Source organism: the organism of the source record quoted next, unplaced genomic scaffold, assembly GCF_019419815.1.
Source record: "Pyrus x bretschneideri cultivar Hongxiangsu unplaced genomic scaffold, Pyrus_bretschneideri_v1 Contig4, whole genome shotgun sequence".
Taxonomy (NCBI): domain Eukaryota; kingdom Viridiplantae; phylum Streptophyta; class Magnoliopsida; order Rosales; family Rosaceae; genus Pyrus; species Pyrus x bretschneideri.
The window spans coordinates 6417617-6434200 of NW_025999723.1; the positions used below are offsets into that span (position 1 = coordinate 6417617).

Here is a 16584-nt window from a genome sequence, read left to right on the forward strand (position 1 = left end):
AGGTGGTAGAGAAGAGTCTCACTCTAAGAGAATCCTCTTAGCATTTCTTAACATGGTAGAGGGTGGCAACGGATCATGATCGAGTTTACGTATTTATGTTTCATGTCAATTGATTAATACGTGAATGATATAAGAATTAATAAAATAATATACTATTATTCATCATATGTAAGAAAATTTGTTTTTTTAGTATCATAATATTAGTTGAAGAATGTTAGTCGTGTTTTAATTATGTATTGTATACACTATACACCTTGATTCTTGAACATAACTATGAGAATGATTGTTGAGATCTTAAGAAATTGACAATCACAAGCGATTAGTCTCAGTATTTATATTGTTTCTAACTTAACCACCTATACTTATCATTTATATAAGTATCTTCAATTTCTTTACTTTATTTTATAAGTGATACTGAGAGACGGAGAATTGAATTTGAGACTTTAGGTGCATTAGTAAAAGCCCTTAGCCAACAGAGCTACAAGTCCTTTGCAATTGTGGAGCTTCAATTAGTAAGTCAAAGTAAAAGGAACAAATGGAGAGCAACATTTTGAAGTGTAGATGTAAAGAATGGCAAATCCTATACCATATGGAAGCTTGGTTAGGTGCTCAAGTTGGATTGAGTCCTTCATGATCGATGCTGAAAAATCCACAATAAAGTTGTGGAGGAATGGCACAAAATAAAGGGCAAGCTACCTATTGTGGGTTTTTTATGCCGACTGCTGAAAAACTGAAATTGTTGAGTCATAAGCGGTAGGCGAGTCCCACATCGACTAGACCAAAAAGAGCGAGCTAGCGTTGGCACTATAAAGCAAGGCAACCTAGACCAATGAAAAAGCATGGAGCCATGCGTTGAGCAAAAAATGAATTATTCTATCGCCTTTTACTAAAGAATATCGTATGCTTGTCGTTTTAAGTGGCATGCGTTTATTTTTGGAGGGCGCACCTTTGTGGGTGCCCCTAACAATTCCAGTTCATAATGTGTTACCCTGCAGTGTATGCTAAACTATATGAAGTTTGAATCCTATGAAGAGAGTACAGAGGTTCAGAGTGTTCCATGAAACAATTTAATGGTTATGTTGGGTTAAAACCTCGATGTTCCTCATATTCCAGGCAGACACAAAAAATGCTTGAGAGAAAAGGAGCCAAGAAGAGGGCCATCTCTGAGATTTTGGGGGTCCTGTACAAAATTTATAAAAGCGCCCCTCCTTAAGATAATCTTAAAAAATGTAAGACAATGTATTGACGTTAAAAAACAATCACTTAAATCAAAACAAAGTTTATCATTCATTCATTGCAAGTTTAAAATGTCATTAATAATGAGTAAAAAGAGCTACAAACATAACGTTCACTAAATAATCAAGAGCATTTCAATCTTAAACAACCAAACAAGAAAACCAACTTCAAAAACTCTTTAACTTTAAAGTTTCACTTGAATATGTAACATTATTATATAATAATATTGAAAAAAAATACCATCTTCTAATGGTGTATTATTGGCACTCAAAATATCTTATTGTACTCTAAATTTTTATATTGAGAAAAAAAAATTACGCTTATAAAGAATATAATATTATTACATATAAATATAGAATATATAATTTTTTGAATATATAATTTATTTCGTAACAAAAACAATTTTAAATATAGAATATTATTACATATAAATATTAGATGACAAATTTTAGGAGCCCCTTCAAATTTGGGATCCTATGCAACTGCACCTTTCGCACCCCGTCAACGCCCCCTCTGACCAAGAAGACATTCACAAAACAAAACTGTACAACAATCAACTGTCCGTCAGCAGTTACGTACAATTTTCAATATACACCATCTGCCGCCGCCTTGTTCCTATTTCTTTTCCCTTCCCTTTCCTTTCAGACTGAATCCCCCTCTTCCTTTGAACCAATAAAACTAATGATAAAGCATGCATGAATGATGAATGTCTCATGTAGGGGTGCGGGAAGCGGATGCCCTGGGATGATGGGGAGTTGATGCTCTGTTGACTCCGTTGATACTGCGCCTGCGATGTCTGGGAGCGTGGTTTGAATTTGCATGAGGGTTTGGGCGATGTTGGTTTGGAGAGATACCTGCACCCTCCGAGTCAATGGGTTCCTGAAGTTGCTCCAACGCTTTTACCACGTCATTCATGTTTGGCCTAGACTTGGGTTCAAAAGCTAAGCATCGAATTGCAAGGCTAACTGCTCTGAGGGCTTCATCCAAAGAGTACTGGCCTTCAATACGGAGGTCAAATATTTGGATAAATTTGCGTTTACTTGCAAGGTAAGGTTTGGCCCATTCAACTAAATTGTGTTCTCCCGTTGGCCGGTTCTTGTCCACAGCTCGTCTGCCAGACAATAGTTCGAGCATAACAACCCCAAAGCTATACACGTCACTTTTCGCAGTTAAATGACCTAATAAAAAGTAAAATAAGGATCAGCAGGGAGCAATCATGCATTCTTGACCATATTTAAGATGAAAATAAAGCATTATGGTAGCTGCAGCACCGATTAAGACGATGAAACATAGGAACGTAGCTCTTATAAAGCAGAAGTGTGACAGGAAAACAAAGTAATCTAAGGAGAACAAATTGTTTCAACACAGCGAAGTGAGGAGTAAGTCAATCATGTATCCAGAAAGTACAGCGAAACTTTCTGCAACTACATGGAGGTGAAACAAATGAACAAGAAAATTAAAACCAAATGCTGGTCATTCATTAGGGGACTGCTGAAGGGAAATCTTCCAGCGAGGCCAGGGTAATATGTAGCAGAGGTTTCAGATGCAACATAGGTACTGAGTAGAAATGAAGTAAATGGGAAATAGACTGGTGTACTACCTACAAAGACTGGATAATCTCATGATCATCGTCTATGAAGGAATTAGCCTTTTTTTCTTTCTAATATTGATCGGAGCCTGGCTGTGGTTAGAGCCTAGAACTATTTGGTTAGTATTATTAAATGGTCACAATTAGACTGAATTGGTGAATGGTAGATACAAATATTAGGTTGCTTTTGTAATGTGAACTCAATCCTGTTAACTAAACGTACCTGTGGCCATATACTCAGGCGCTGCGTACCCATATGTCCCCATGACTCTTGTTGAGACATGGCTTGTATCATCGGCTGGGCCATCCTTGGCTAGTCCAAAATCAGAAAGCTTGGCATTGTACGTCTGTTGTTTTTCAATTAAAATTTTGTGTCAGAAAGTCTTATACCAGAATTCATCTAGAAGCAATGAAACTCAACAATTAAAAGTCTCACTTACCGAATCAAGCAGGATATTAGCAGTTTTAAAGTCCCGATATATCACTTTTGCCTCGTCACTGTGAAGAAATGCTAGACCCTTAGCAGCGCCAAAAGCAATCTTCATACGAAGGTTCCAGGAAAGTGGTTGAAAGTAAGACGCCCCTGTTCCAACAATAACATTTTAATCAATAAGTTATGCTTACATAGTTCATATTGAAATATTTGATTTCCTTAGCAATGGCACTGCTTACTCTAAAAGAAAAGGCTAAAAAGTGAAGGAAGTTCATAACTCACTTCTAAATAGATGATTATCCAAGCTTCCACGAGGCATAAATTCATACACCAAAATACGGTGGTCATCCTCTAAGCAGTAACCAACCAACCTTACAAGATTTTCGTGATGCAGCTGCCCAAGGTAGTTGATTTCCGTCTATAGTTCAAGAGGCTCCACAAAGTTAATAAATTATTCTCTGAAAATATTACATATAACGTTATATACATGCAAAAACTATTATGGAGGAAGATTCATTCAGGTTGGTTCAATATATTAGCCTTTTGAACTAAAAACATCCGTTTAGATTTTCAAATATTTGATTGCACCGAAAAAAGATCAATCAAATATTCGTAAAGTGCATGTAAGCTAAAGAAGGATAGAAGTAATACTCACCAACCATTCCTTGTGACCCTGGATACCTTCTTGGTTTAGCCTTTTCGCAGCAATAACCAAGCCAGTACCAGGCTTGGCAGCTGTTAATGAATTCTCATCAACCCACCCCTTAAAGACACAACCGAAACCCCCTTCACCCACCACACTATCAGGACGGAAGTTCCTGGTGGCATTTTTCAGTTCGTTAAAGCAGAAGTTCTTCAAATTGGAGGACTGCAGGATCTCACCCTCTGTCCGAGGAGTTGAAGGCACTGAGACAGACGATACCCTGCTATTTGAATGTAAACCTACACATTTCAAATACCATATAACTTATAAATAATGCTCAACATTCAGTCATCATATAAAAGTTCTAAAAATAATCTATAACATCACAATGAAAAAGAGTAGGGCCAAGTTAGTTGCTTCTGTATACAGTACAGAAACTAAAATCTCAATTTTGGCATCGATTGACTTTCAACAACAAAATGGTTAGCTTTTGATGATGCCACAGCTTATGAAGTACAATGGTAATCTAACATGGTGTTCGAGGTTCGGTTCCAAGAGGTCTTGCTTTGAAACCTCTAGTCCCCCACTCCCCAATTGATGGGGAAAACATATAAGCTCCATTAAATCCTAGAAAATAATCCAAAACATAACAACAGAAGGGTGTAATAAAAACCAGCAAGTCCATGCAAATCTGAGTTAAACTCGATCGTAACGAGCTTAAAAGGTTGTGGTTTAAAAAGCTCTAGCCTTTGATATGCCTCTATATAGCAAAAGAAATGGAAGCCAATAAAATTCAAGTTTCTTATTAACTTTGAATAACTTTCTTATTTGGGAGAATCAGAGCAGTAACAATCACAATATCACATAACCCCTGAAGTAGAACCCAACACAGAATTGCTGAAACAAAAATTCCAAACAAAATCAACTCTTTCAGCAAAAACAAAACATAAAACAGCTAGCTGAGCTGCTATAAGCTCCAGAACTGCATGTTTCATTAATCAAATCCGACCAACTTCAATCAAAGTTCAAAACTTTTAATTAACAGAGTTAATCAGAAACTAATTGATTAAACTTAATTACCATTGTGGAGGGGGCTGTCAGCTTTGATTCTAGAACTTAAGCAAGAACCCATCACTAGAAGACGCCTGAAAAAGAGGTCTTTCCGGACCCAACTGCCAGAAAAGGAGGAAGAAATAGAAACCCAAGTTTGCAAACAAGTTGAAAAGCGCAAGCAAAAGCAGAAGCCCGCGAATCAAAGATGATGTTCTCACCAATCGGTGTGAAAGCTCTCTCAGCTAGGCTTTTTCACAAACACCTAGCTGTCACGAGCACGCAGTAACCCACTAATCGAAAGGCGGAAAAAAATTGACGGAATCAAAGAAAGCCCCTCGTTTTGAACATGGAAGATTTTGGAGGTATATGGGGGTGTTTGGTTGCTGGGAAGGTTCTTTTATTAGACCTTCGGGAAGGAGAAAAGTGGGTTGACATTTCTTTGTCTGCAACTTGGAGAGAGAGAGAGAAGGAGAGAGAGAGATGCCTAATTTGGATAAGCTCCAACACACTTTTCTTTGCCATTTTCCAAATCCAAACCCCCCCCCCCCCCCTCCTCCCTCTTTCCTCTCTCTCTCTCTCTCTCTCTCACATCGTGCGTTAGGCAGCTTTTGCATGGCTGCACCCACTGCTGTGCGTTTTTAAAAAAAAAAACTAATGAAAATAGTTTGAAAATTTTGAGTTTAAACGATAAGAATAAAATAAAATAAAATGAATGGTATCAGGATTGACTTTTTAATATAAAAATATTGTTTTTCGTTAAAATAAACAGTACCGTCGATTTTTCGTTGAAACTTCATATTTAAAAGGAAAAATGAAAGCCAACTCTCTCACTTAGGTTACAGGTTTAATGTTGGTTTAATCATGCTGATGATAATGATTTAACCATGAGAATTATTTTGATCGACGGATCATCAGCTGACTAATAATTACTCTAATATTAATTTTAGGAGAAATTAGGTTCTCATCCTTCATTTTGCTACTTCATTGATTAAAATCATTTTCCTTTTTAATTTTTGATCAAAGTCCTTGGGTATTAATAACATCATTAATTATTTCAATAATAAAATATTTTTTTATTTCTAAATATATTCATTTAATGTTAAAAATATTACAATCAGTATATTTATATTTATGACTAAATATCATATATTTTTAGTTTTAGTTTGTACCCAGTTTTAATTTGTAATTCTTTTTTAACTTGTACCAATTTTCTTTTAAGTTTTAATTTGTACCTATATATTAATTTCTTTTTGTGCCCATATTTTTTAAAGTTTATTTGTATTTGTACCCATATATTTTTTTATTATTATTTTGCTAAATGGACCCATGCTAATTATATGTACCCATTCATGTAAAAAAAATTAATCTTAAAATGTACTCATTCTTAAATATACCAATTTGTTATATGTAAAATGTACCTTTTTTTTTTAATATATAAAATCTATTCTATTTTTTTCTAATCCATTTTTAAACTTATATGAGTACATTCTTTTTTCTTTGATTTTAAAATGTATCCATGTCAATTTTAATCGAAGAAATTTACTAATGTTATTAAGCCTAATATCTTCTTCTTTTTTATGATTTTAAAGAATGTACCCATGTTTTGATACAATAAATTTTTTGGCTAATTTTGATGAATGTACCCATGTTTATATATATACTGTCACATCCCGGCCCGGGGCCGGACCACTTCCCGGGCCCGCTCCACCACCGTAGCACGATATTGTCCGCTTTGGGCTTACCATTCCCTCACGGTTTTGTTTTTGGGAACTCACGAGCAACTTCCTAGTGGGTCACCCATCATGAGATTGCTCTAGCCCCTTTCTCACTTAACTTCGGAGTTCCTACGGAACCTGAAGCCAGTGAGCTCCCAAAAGGCCTCGTGTTAAGTAGGGATGGGATATACATATAAGGATCACTCCCCTGAGCGATGTGGGATGTCACAATCCACCCCCCTTAGGGGCCCGACGTCCTCGTCGGCACACATGCGACCAGGGTTAGGCTCTGATACCAAATTGACACATCCCGGCCCGGGCGGGACCACTTCCCTGGCCCGCTCCACCACCGTAGCACGATATTGTCCGCTTTGGGCTTACCATTCCCTCACGGTTTTGTTTTTGGGAACTCACGAGCAACTTCTCAGTGCGTCACCCATCATGGGATTGCTCAAGCCCCCTTTTCGCTTAACTTCTGAGTTCCTACGGAACCCGAAGCCAGTGAGCTCCCAAAAGGCCTCATGCTAAGTAAAGATGTGAATATACATATAAGGATCACTCCCCTGGGCGATGTGGGATGTCACAATCCACCCCCCTTAGGGACCCGACGTCCTCGTCGGCACACACGCGGCCAGGGTTAGGCTCTGATACCAAATTGTCACATCCCCGCCCGGGGCGGATCACTTCCCGGGCCCGCTCCACCACCGTAGCACGATATTGTCCGCTTTGGGCTTACCATTCCTTCACGGTTTTGTTTTTGGAAACTCACGAGCAACTTCCCAGTGGGTCACCCATCATGGGATTGCTCTAGCCCCCTTCTCGCTTAACTTCGGAGTTCCTACGGAACCCGAAGCCAGTGAGCTCCCAAAAAGCCTCGTGCTAGGTAGAGATAGGATATACATATAAGGATCACTCCCCTGGACGATGTGGGATGTCACATATACACACACAAAATAGTATATTTATATTTTAATATTTTTAATCCCACATATTATGATTTTTTTAATTTAAAATCTCATTTATATAAACAACTAAAATTTCTCATTTTTAATTTAAAAAATATAGTAACGTACATAGAAATAAATTATCACATTAATTTCAGGGACCTCGAATAAAAATTAAAACCAACAAAATTTCAATCAAGGAATATTCATAACTAAGAACCGAATCCAAAGTTTCCCTTATTTTTAACTTACATATTATCACATATAACGCGATAAATGTGAGTTTATTATATACAATATCAATATCTAAAGTAATAAAACTACTATTATAAAGTGAAATTTCAACTTTCCCACGTCAGTTTCTTGAAAGCAATTCCAAGCACAATGTTCTAACGACAATTATTTGGATTTTATATAAAAGAAATAATTTCTTCTTAAATATCAATCGCAATGCTATATACATAAAAACTTCTCTATGTTGAAAAATAAAAGTTTTTTTTTATGCATTTGACTGTGATTTAAAATAAATACGAATGACTTCTTATATAATATATGCGAAATGAGAAATGTTGAAGAGAATCTCTCAAAGTGAGACTTTTATTAGATTCTTTGTCAGCTCACAGTTTAACATTAATTCTAATGCCAACATTATAAAATATTATGCCGAAAACATAAAGTGACAAAAGAATTTATAAAAAATCCACTTTTGAAAATATTCTTAGCATTTCTCATATGAAAGAGTTCTTTGTTGACATCATGGTTTTTGCCTTAAAATGTGCTGTCGCTTGTAGCTGATTAATCATTATAACACAATGAATAAGAAATAAGGAATTTTAACAAAAAGCTCCCGATACTATTTACTTTAACAAAAAACTACATTTTTACACTAAAAAATCAATCATGATATTATTCATTTTACCCTTTATTTTATATTTATCGTTAAAACTCAAAGTTTTCAAACCATTTTCATTAGTTTTCCTTAAGAAATACTACATGTCTTGCTTTTTTGGTTAGAAAATACAAATTTCTTGCTTTTGAGAGGGTTGAGTGCAATTATCTTGATTAACTAATAATTTAAGTGCGCTTGTCTGATCAGCCGATGTGTCACAGTGGGCCCTCCTTTGAAATAGATATTGTATTTGTACCTTAATTGCTGCGAGGCTTCTTCTATTGGGAATGAGGATCCTAATCTTCTTTCCAAAGATCTTGAGGATTCTTAAATCGTATTCGTTTATTGTATATTGTGCGATTAATTTTTGTCATATACTATTCATATTTAATTTTAAATAAAAGTATTTGAAATAATTTTTGATCGCATGATGTACGATGAATGGACACGATTTGAGGATTTCTAGGATTCTCACAAAGAGGATCTCATTGTTCTATTGGCACCCCGACTCTTAAACAATTCTTAAAACAAAATCTACCCAAAGTAAATGCATGAAAATGACCTTTTTATTAAAATTATTAAAAAAAAAATTGAATTTTATTTAGATTTAATTTGTCTACACTCTATAAGTTAAAGAAATGATGAACAAACATATAAAAGTCCCCATTTCGTACGGTCAGAACAAGTGGGTGGAAATTAGAAAATTAGAAATAAACAGTCAAATATTTGTTTCAATTTTTCTATGGGGTCAATTTATTAGGTTGTCCTAATGTTTAGTAAATTAACCATTCAGCAATATAATATTTTTCAATAAAAAGCTGGCAACTGAAATCTAAATAAACAGCGGCCGTAACTATAACGTTTCTAATGTAACGAAAAAATAAAAGTTGAGACCATTATATAATGAGAGTGGATGAATTTGACGTAGGAAAAAAAAGGCAAGAAAATTAGTGATTATTTGATTTTTTTGATCTTTGGCCTTAGCTTAAAGTTTTGTCTTTCCAAAAGGGTGCAAAAGACATGTTAAATATTGTGATTCAATTTTATATGTACATAATTGTGATTAAAGATTGATTAAAGTCTGTTAATGTTTGGTAATCCTTGACCCCATGCTAATATTATAATTTTTTTTTTTTAGTCTTGTACTCACCCAACTACCCTAATCAGATTCTGATCAATATTATCCAAAAGTATATTTTTTTTGTTGTTGAAAACTTACTGAAAAATTATGATTGGAAAGGTCATAAGCACACAAAATAGGGGTCACATATAGAATATGAGCAACGACATCAACTCACGAGAGATGTGGCTCACGGGCGACTGTCATGCTTTTCCGGACAGAGGCGGTACAACCAGTACCACCGGCCTCATCTATCCATCGTAAGCGAGATTCTTACATACAGTCGAAGATATGCCGTTCTGGCTCTATAACATTCATCATATGATCGTAAAGGAGGGAGTTATATCTTTGAGCACAGCCAAGAATCTTTCCAATTGCAAGAAATGCACTAGGCTTAGTCCCCGTGCATAATTCAGTTCTGCAATGCGTGTAAATCAGTCATAACTATGAGTTGTCGATGTATAGTGATGTTCATTTGCATTAACGACTCACAATCACCTTTTAAACATGATCGACTGAGCCTAGCAATTCCTATTTTGTTTCATTGTAATCACAACATTCATGAATTGTATGAATAATATCTTTGCAAGACTTTGGATCTTGTGAAAGCTCCCTTTTTTGCATTTTTATTGAGTTGTTTACGCCAGTTACATCAACCGACTCTTTTGATAGCATTTATCACGTGACCATAGAGAGAGACATATCCTTAAATACATCGAGAATCTTCCTATTTTAAGATTCTAGGCTCAATCCTCACACATAAATTAGTTCGACAATACCAATGAACCACTGTGAGCATTTGATTTAGACATACATACTCACGAGTTATGTTAGCACTCCCCTTTCATTGTAATTGCAACGTTCGTGCATGCATGCATGAATTTCTTTGGAACCAGTTGGATCACGTGAAAGCCCGTTTCAAAAGTCAAAGCAAAGAGACATAAAAAGAACAAATGTTTCCGTGTCACGTCCCATAATTCAACTCCAAAATTTGCATAAAGATATTTTTGTTTTGGGTTTGGGGGGGGGGGGGGGGGGGGGGGTGTGGTTTATAAAGATATTTTTGTGGGTGGGGAGAGTAGATTCTCTCCCTTTATTTTTATTTTTTATTTTTTTATTTTTCCTCTTCTATTTGAATGGTGTTAGTATCGTATATTAATTTTTTATACAAAAAGAAAGACAAAATAGAGAATGTGAGAAGAGGGTAGGGATGGGCAAAATACACATGGATTTGGATGAGTGTGGGTAATGTTCGGCCCAGAGCTTTTCCAAATATACTACTGGCTGCCTGGTGATACTGGGCCGTTCAGTAAGGATGGTCGAGTTCTGTCGCAAAAACGAATAGTTTGGATGAGCAAAGAGGTCAAAGAAGTCCTAATATAAGGGGTCCTAGTTTAATTTGGATTCTCGACTAGCAATGAATATGGCCTCAAAAAAGGGTAAGTTCAAAGTCCTAATAGGAGTAGAATTGGTCGAAGTGGAGTTAGAAAGGAACAAGAAGTTCCAATCCAGATAGGATCTTGACTCGATCTTAAGGAGGATTTGGTGCTATAAATACAAGACATCATGCAACAATCAAGCCTTCTTGAATTCAACACACAACTGCCATACGCAAGTCTCTCAAGCAACTTGAGATTTTTCATTTTCTTTTTCCGTCAACACACATTCAGTTTGGATAAACAGCATTGTTGCCGTAGAATCAGCCGTTCCCGAAGCATCTTCAGTTTGGATAAACAGCACTGCGTCGAGGCCGACTGGTTACCTATCCAAGTCTCGGTTGAGAAGGGTTTCCGAATCCTTATTGGCAGAGGTCATCTTATTAGCCTTCACGGGGAAATAAGGTATTACGAGTTACGACATTCGGCGTATTGAACGCCGAGTGATTTTATGATTGGATACTCACAAGTGAGTTTCAGAGTTCGGCATTCTGACGGCTGAACCATATTTACCATCGAGACATACATCACCTTTGAATATTTGTGTCTATATAGTCTAGTGTCGATTCGACGTGCTTATACTCTCATGAATATAAACAGTTGCAATTACCCAACAGGTAAACGGTTATACGGGTATGAACATAAACAGTTATAAGTAAATAACCACGGTTACCCGCCAGCCATAACCGCTGCCCATCCCTTTAGGAGGAGAAAGAATCATAATCTATTTGGGGGCACCACACGGGATAAAATCCTCTCATGGAAAGTGACCTTTTCGGACTCGCAACACAAATGATATCACTAAACTAAAGCAAAGATACACGAAATGATACGAAAATAATATGAGGATCACTAAAATATGAAGTAATTCAAGGACGTGACTGCAAAGGCAAAACGTCATAGTGGAAGCTATCATTCTTACTTAACCGCCAATTACAGTTTGAAACGTATAAGCAAAAGTTCATGTTTGCATTTTTAATGAGTTATTTCAACACGTGTTAAACTGTTATCGGCCACGAGCCAATCAACAATCCAACATGATCGATATGTAGCCTAAGCCTTATGGCCATAAGCATGGAATCATGAAAGCTTTACTCACTCCCTGTTCGTTGGTGGTGCTATTTTTTAGCCCACTCATACTTGGTGCGTTATATAATTTGAGTGAAATAATTTCCGCCGCTCACTCTCCTTTTGCATACTTCTTTTTAGAGGTATTTATCAATTTCCCTCCTGAACTTGTGACCATTGGCTAATTTTCCCCTTTAACTTTAATTTTGGCCAATTTCCCCCTTCAACTCTCAAAATTAGTCAATTTGCACCCTACTGTTAATTTTTTTTTTTTAATTTTCCATCTATTATTTTTTTAATTTTCAATCTTTCTAATAACTTCCAACAAAGTACTAAAATTAACATAAACTCACCTGCATAATATAGGGTAAAATGTACAAAAACATAATACAATTAGTATGTGATGTGGGTTGATTATAAGAAAAAGTTATGAATCGGGTTTAAAGCATGTAGAAGAAGAAATAATAACAAAAAGAAATAATAATCCTAAACTCATGGATCAGACCTATTTCAATAAAATGGGTTATTCTGAATAAGGAGTCGAAAATTATGAATAGACTAGCCATTTTTTTCACTAAAGCTCGATTCTCCGCAATTTACTTGAACTTAGCTTTCACTTTTATAAAGAAAATTGTATTCACATACAAAAAATTTACACATCAATCATTTTCATTATCAATTTTGTATAGTCAAAAATCAAATAAAATTACTCCATATTGATTTATCATGACTAATAATACTATCTATGATAAATTCAAAAATTCTAAATTTTAATCTATTTGTAATAGGATAAATATATAGGAACATGATTAACATACATCTTATTTAGTTTCTTACACACACTTGTTTAATTATGATAAATTAAAAAATTAACAGTAGGTGCAAATTGACTAATTATAAGAGTTAAGGAGGGAAATTGACTAATTATGAGAGTTGAGGGGGGGAATTGGCCTAAATTAAAGTTGAGGGGGGGGAAATTGGCTAATGGTTACAAGTTCAGGGGGGAATTGATGAATACCTCCTTCTCTTTATTGTGAATAGAAGAAAATGAGCGTCCGGAAATCATCACTTTAACTATATGAGGTGTTACCGCAATTACTCAAGCTTCAATAATTTCATTTTTCTTTCATCAAATAAACTCGAAAATTTGGATCTCGAGAGCGAAAAAAGCAATAACACTTGAGAACATTTATTAATACAGAGAAACCCATATCCAGGTGCTGAACCAAAAAACAAAGACGCATAATTATTTCCTCAAAAGAAGTAGGCGTAAAATTGAACGGAAAATATTCGCTACCTCACAGATAAGAGATGTAAAAGTGACACCAGGTCCAACTCTTCAGATAAGAGATGGAAAAGTGGCACTCTTCTTCACCTCCGCAGACTTGATGATGTCAATAAACTCAGGCTGGAGAGAGACAAATGTAAGAATCCAAGGATAAGCAAACTTTTTTTGACTAGGGATAAGCAAACTTTTTTTGACTAACGAAACTGGGTGAACGCAATAAGTATGCATAACCTACGATCATTACCTTTAGAGAAGCTCCACCAACCAAAAATCCGTCGATATCAGGCTGACCTGCGAGTTCTTTGCTGTTTGCACCGTTCACAGACCCTGAAAAAATTATTCGATTCAGCCAATTGTTGTGAAAGTGAACAGAGAAAGATAAGTTCACTTATCTTTCCCATATGTACAAACACTAGACATGAAAACTGAGTGGACTCCTTAATTCAAATTTCAAACACAAGACATAAAAGAATTCTTGGCAAGAGAACAGAGATATTTATAACTCAAAATGATTTTGGCACATGATAGCCTCCATCCATACAATAGATTAATCCTATCCTCTAGCACCTTTCGAGTTTCGATCTTTCACCCAAGTCAGTCAAGGTAAATTGTGTTTTAAATTAATAAGCATCCATTCTTGCACTATAAGCAGAAAGTTATAATAGAGAAAAGGACGGGACGTACAAGCAGATAAACAACAAAATGATGCGGTAATGGTGTAAAAAGATACCTCCATAAATAATCCGGGTTGATGCAGCAACTTCAGAACTGACGTTTGCTTGAAGCCATTTCCTTAATTCAGAATGCACCTGTTGTATGGAGAAACATTTGTGTGAAACAGACAGGGAGAAATATGTATATATACACACGCGCGCGCGCACACACACGCATATGCATACATGCATATAATGCATGCATAAAATCAGTATATGACCCAGGAAATCCCAGCCAAAAAAGTGGGTTGCTGACAGTTTAGAAAGAACTGCACATTCAAGCAGCGTTTAGTTCAGTTTTATCAGACCTTAAAGACAAAGAAGCTTAAACAATCTCCTCCATTGTGCCCATTTTATTTTTATCTTTTTACAAATAACACTTTTGCCTTGCTCTAACATACACAAACAACATCAATTTCAAACTGAAGCTAGTAACAAAACCACATCCAGATATCAGATAAAGGCATTACTCACTTCCTGAGCCTGAGCTGGAGATGCAACTTTCCCAGTTCCAATGGCCCACACAGGCTCATATGCCAAAACGATATTGGTCCAATCTTTCACTTTCTCTGCAATAGAAAGCATCACTTAAATGAGTACACAAAGAAAATAAAGCAGTCTCACATCAACACACAACAAATATTCTTCACACACACAGTAGGCCAAGAAATTGGAGTTCTGCTTGCATTATGCACCTGCAATTGCCTTGGTTTGTGCGGCTACAACCTCCACAGTAGTGCCAGCTTCTCGCTGCTCAAGGGTCTCACCAACACAAGCTATTACCTTCAAACCTTGAGAAAGTGCATATGCAACCTTGTCCGCAACAAACTGAAATGAAGTGTGTGATATGAGAAACTATCACGCAATTGTTAATGACAAACAGATTAGAATTACAGGCGCGGAGAATACCTCATTGGATTCACCCAAAATAAGTCTTCTTTCGGAATGACCAAGAATGACCCAAGGAACCTCGAGATTGACTAGCATCTCAGCACTGAACAACGTACACAAAAAATCAACTTTTAAGCTTACGTTCCAGTTGTATTCAAATTTTCTTCTATCTAAAGTATCAACATCTTAACACATCATTAAATCATTAAAACCACACAATCAGCAACATACATTCTCAATTTTCAAAATTCACCAAGTTAAAACCAGAAGCCAACGCCGCATTGAAACGAAAGCTAGTAAATCATAAACATACACACCTAACTTCACCAGTGAAGGCACCACCCTTCTTGACCCAGCAGTTTTGTGCCGCGACATGGAAATCGGGCCTCAACAAACTCTTCACCACTGGAATAAAAACATACGGTGGGCTAACCACAACCTCTGCGATCATAAAAACCACAGAACAGATTAACACTTTGATAACCCGAACAGATCACAAAATCTCATGAACTGATTAAAGCATAAAAAGGCTAACAAATCAAATCCAAATCATAAGTAAATAATCGGAGCAATCAACTCACCCACAACATCTTGCGACGGAACCTGTCCCTCATTCAGTATGTTGACGATCTTCTTCACCTCATCGAAGGTTCCGTTCTACACACAGATTCACATTTCAGCTCAGATTAACTAAATCATCACTCGCTTCGATCGAAATCACAGCATAAAACAGATCGGAATTGAAAATTCAAGCTTCTGTTTGGCTGATGAGAAAGTATCGGAAAATCGATCGATGGAGACTACGATAAATATTAGGAATCTGACTATTTTCCGTGACTTTCATTGATTTTCTCAGCAACCAAACAGATTGAAAGAAAAGAACACAGGAGATAACGAATCGCAGAACTCACGCATTTCCAGTTGCCGCCGACGAAGAACTTCCTGCCCATCTTTTCTCGATAATCTCGAAATCGCACAGCGGATAGTGTGTCTGAGCCTTTCGGATTTTTGGGGTATATGTGGATTCCAGTTGCACGGGCCCACGTCATAGAGCGAAATTACGGTTTTGGTATAGGAATTTGGAATATGCTTTGGCGCATTGATTGGCATATGGGGAAGTGTAAGGGGTATTTTCGTCTATCTACTGTGGTATTAAAAGCGATTGTTATGGCCCACGGGTTTTCTTTCCTGTGTGTCACAAGAAGTGGGTGGGTATTCAGAGCAATCCCAGCGTTGGGTTTTGCTCGGGGGAAGGGGTCCAAAACAATGGCCCGAGGGCCGGTCATGTTGCTCCAGCGTGGGGGAGCCCGATGGAAGGGGGAGGCCCGAGCTCCGGGCCCGTGAGGGATTGCCAGCCCGAGAGCCCGAGGTGGGCGTGACGTCAGGTTGACACCAGGGTGACGTCAGTGCAATATTTTATTTTTTTTGTGTCAAGCGCGTGCACCCCACCCGCGCGTGAGTCCATGGGATTAGGTGGAGCCAAGGCGAGCTGAGTCCATGGGGTTCGGTGTGTGCCACATTCAGATGGAATATGATCATTTCCTGATTCTCTTTGTGAAATCTACAT

At 36.8% G+C, this 16584-nt stretch overlaps 2 protein-coding genes and 1 non-coding gene across 3 annotated transcripts; 1 reads left to right on the forward strand and 2 right to left on the reverse strand.

Annotated features, from left to right (window-relative positions):
• The first annotated feature begins 843 nt into the window (after positions 1-843).
• On the forward strand, positions 844-960 carry LOC125469010. The gene has a single exon (XR_007251336.1). It is a non-coding gene; the product is annotated as a U5 spliceosomal RNA (small nuclear RNA).
• Positions 961-1617: 657 nt separating this feature from the next.
• Positions 1618-5469, reverse strand: LOC103948430 (receptor-like cytoplasmic kinase 176). Its single transcript, XM_048565095.1, has 6 exons — positions 4981-5469; positions 3913-4199; positions 3540-3675; positions 3265-3407; positions 3048-3171; positions 1618-2414 (listed from the first exon to the last, which is right to left on the reverse strand). Exons 1-6 carry the CDS (start codon positions 5030-5032, stop codon positions 1948-1950), a joined length of 1209 nt encoding a protein of 402 aa, XP_048421052.1. The 5' UTR covers positions 5033-5469; the 3' UTR covers positions 1618-1947.
• Positions 5470-13279: 7810 nt separating this feature from the next.
• On the reverse strand, positions 13280-16088 carry LOC103948425 (triosephosphate isomerase, cytosolic-like). Its single transcript, XM_018647765.2, has 9 exons — positions 15929-16088; positions 15599-15674; positions 15335-15458; positions 15036-15120; positions 14822-14954; positions 14601-14695; positions 14144-14222; positions 13658-13740; positions 13280-13533 (listed from the first exon to the last, which is right to left on the reverse strand). The coding sequence occupies exons 1-9, from the start codon at positions 16064-16066 to the stop codon at positions 13465-13467; spliced, it is 882 nt and encodes a 293-aa protein (XP_018503281.2). The 5' UTR covers positions 16067-16088; the 3' UTR covers positions 13280-13464.
• Positions 16089-16584: the final 496 nt, after the last annotated feature.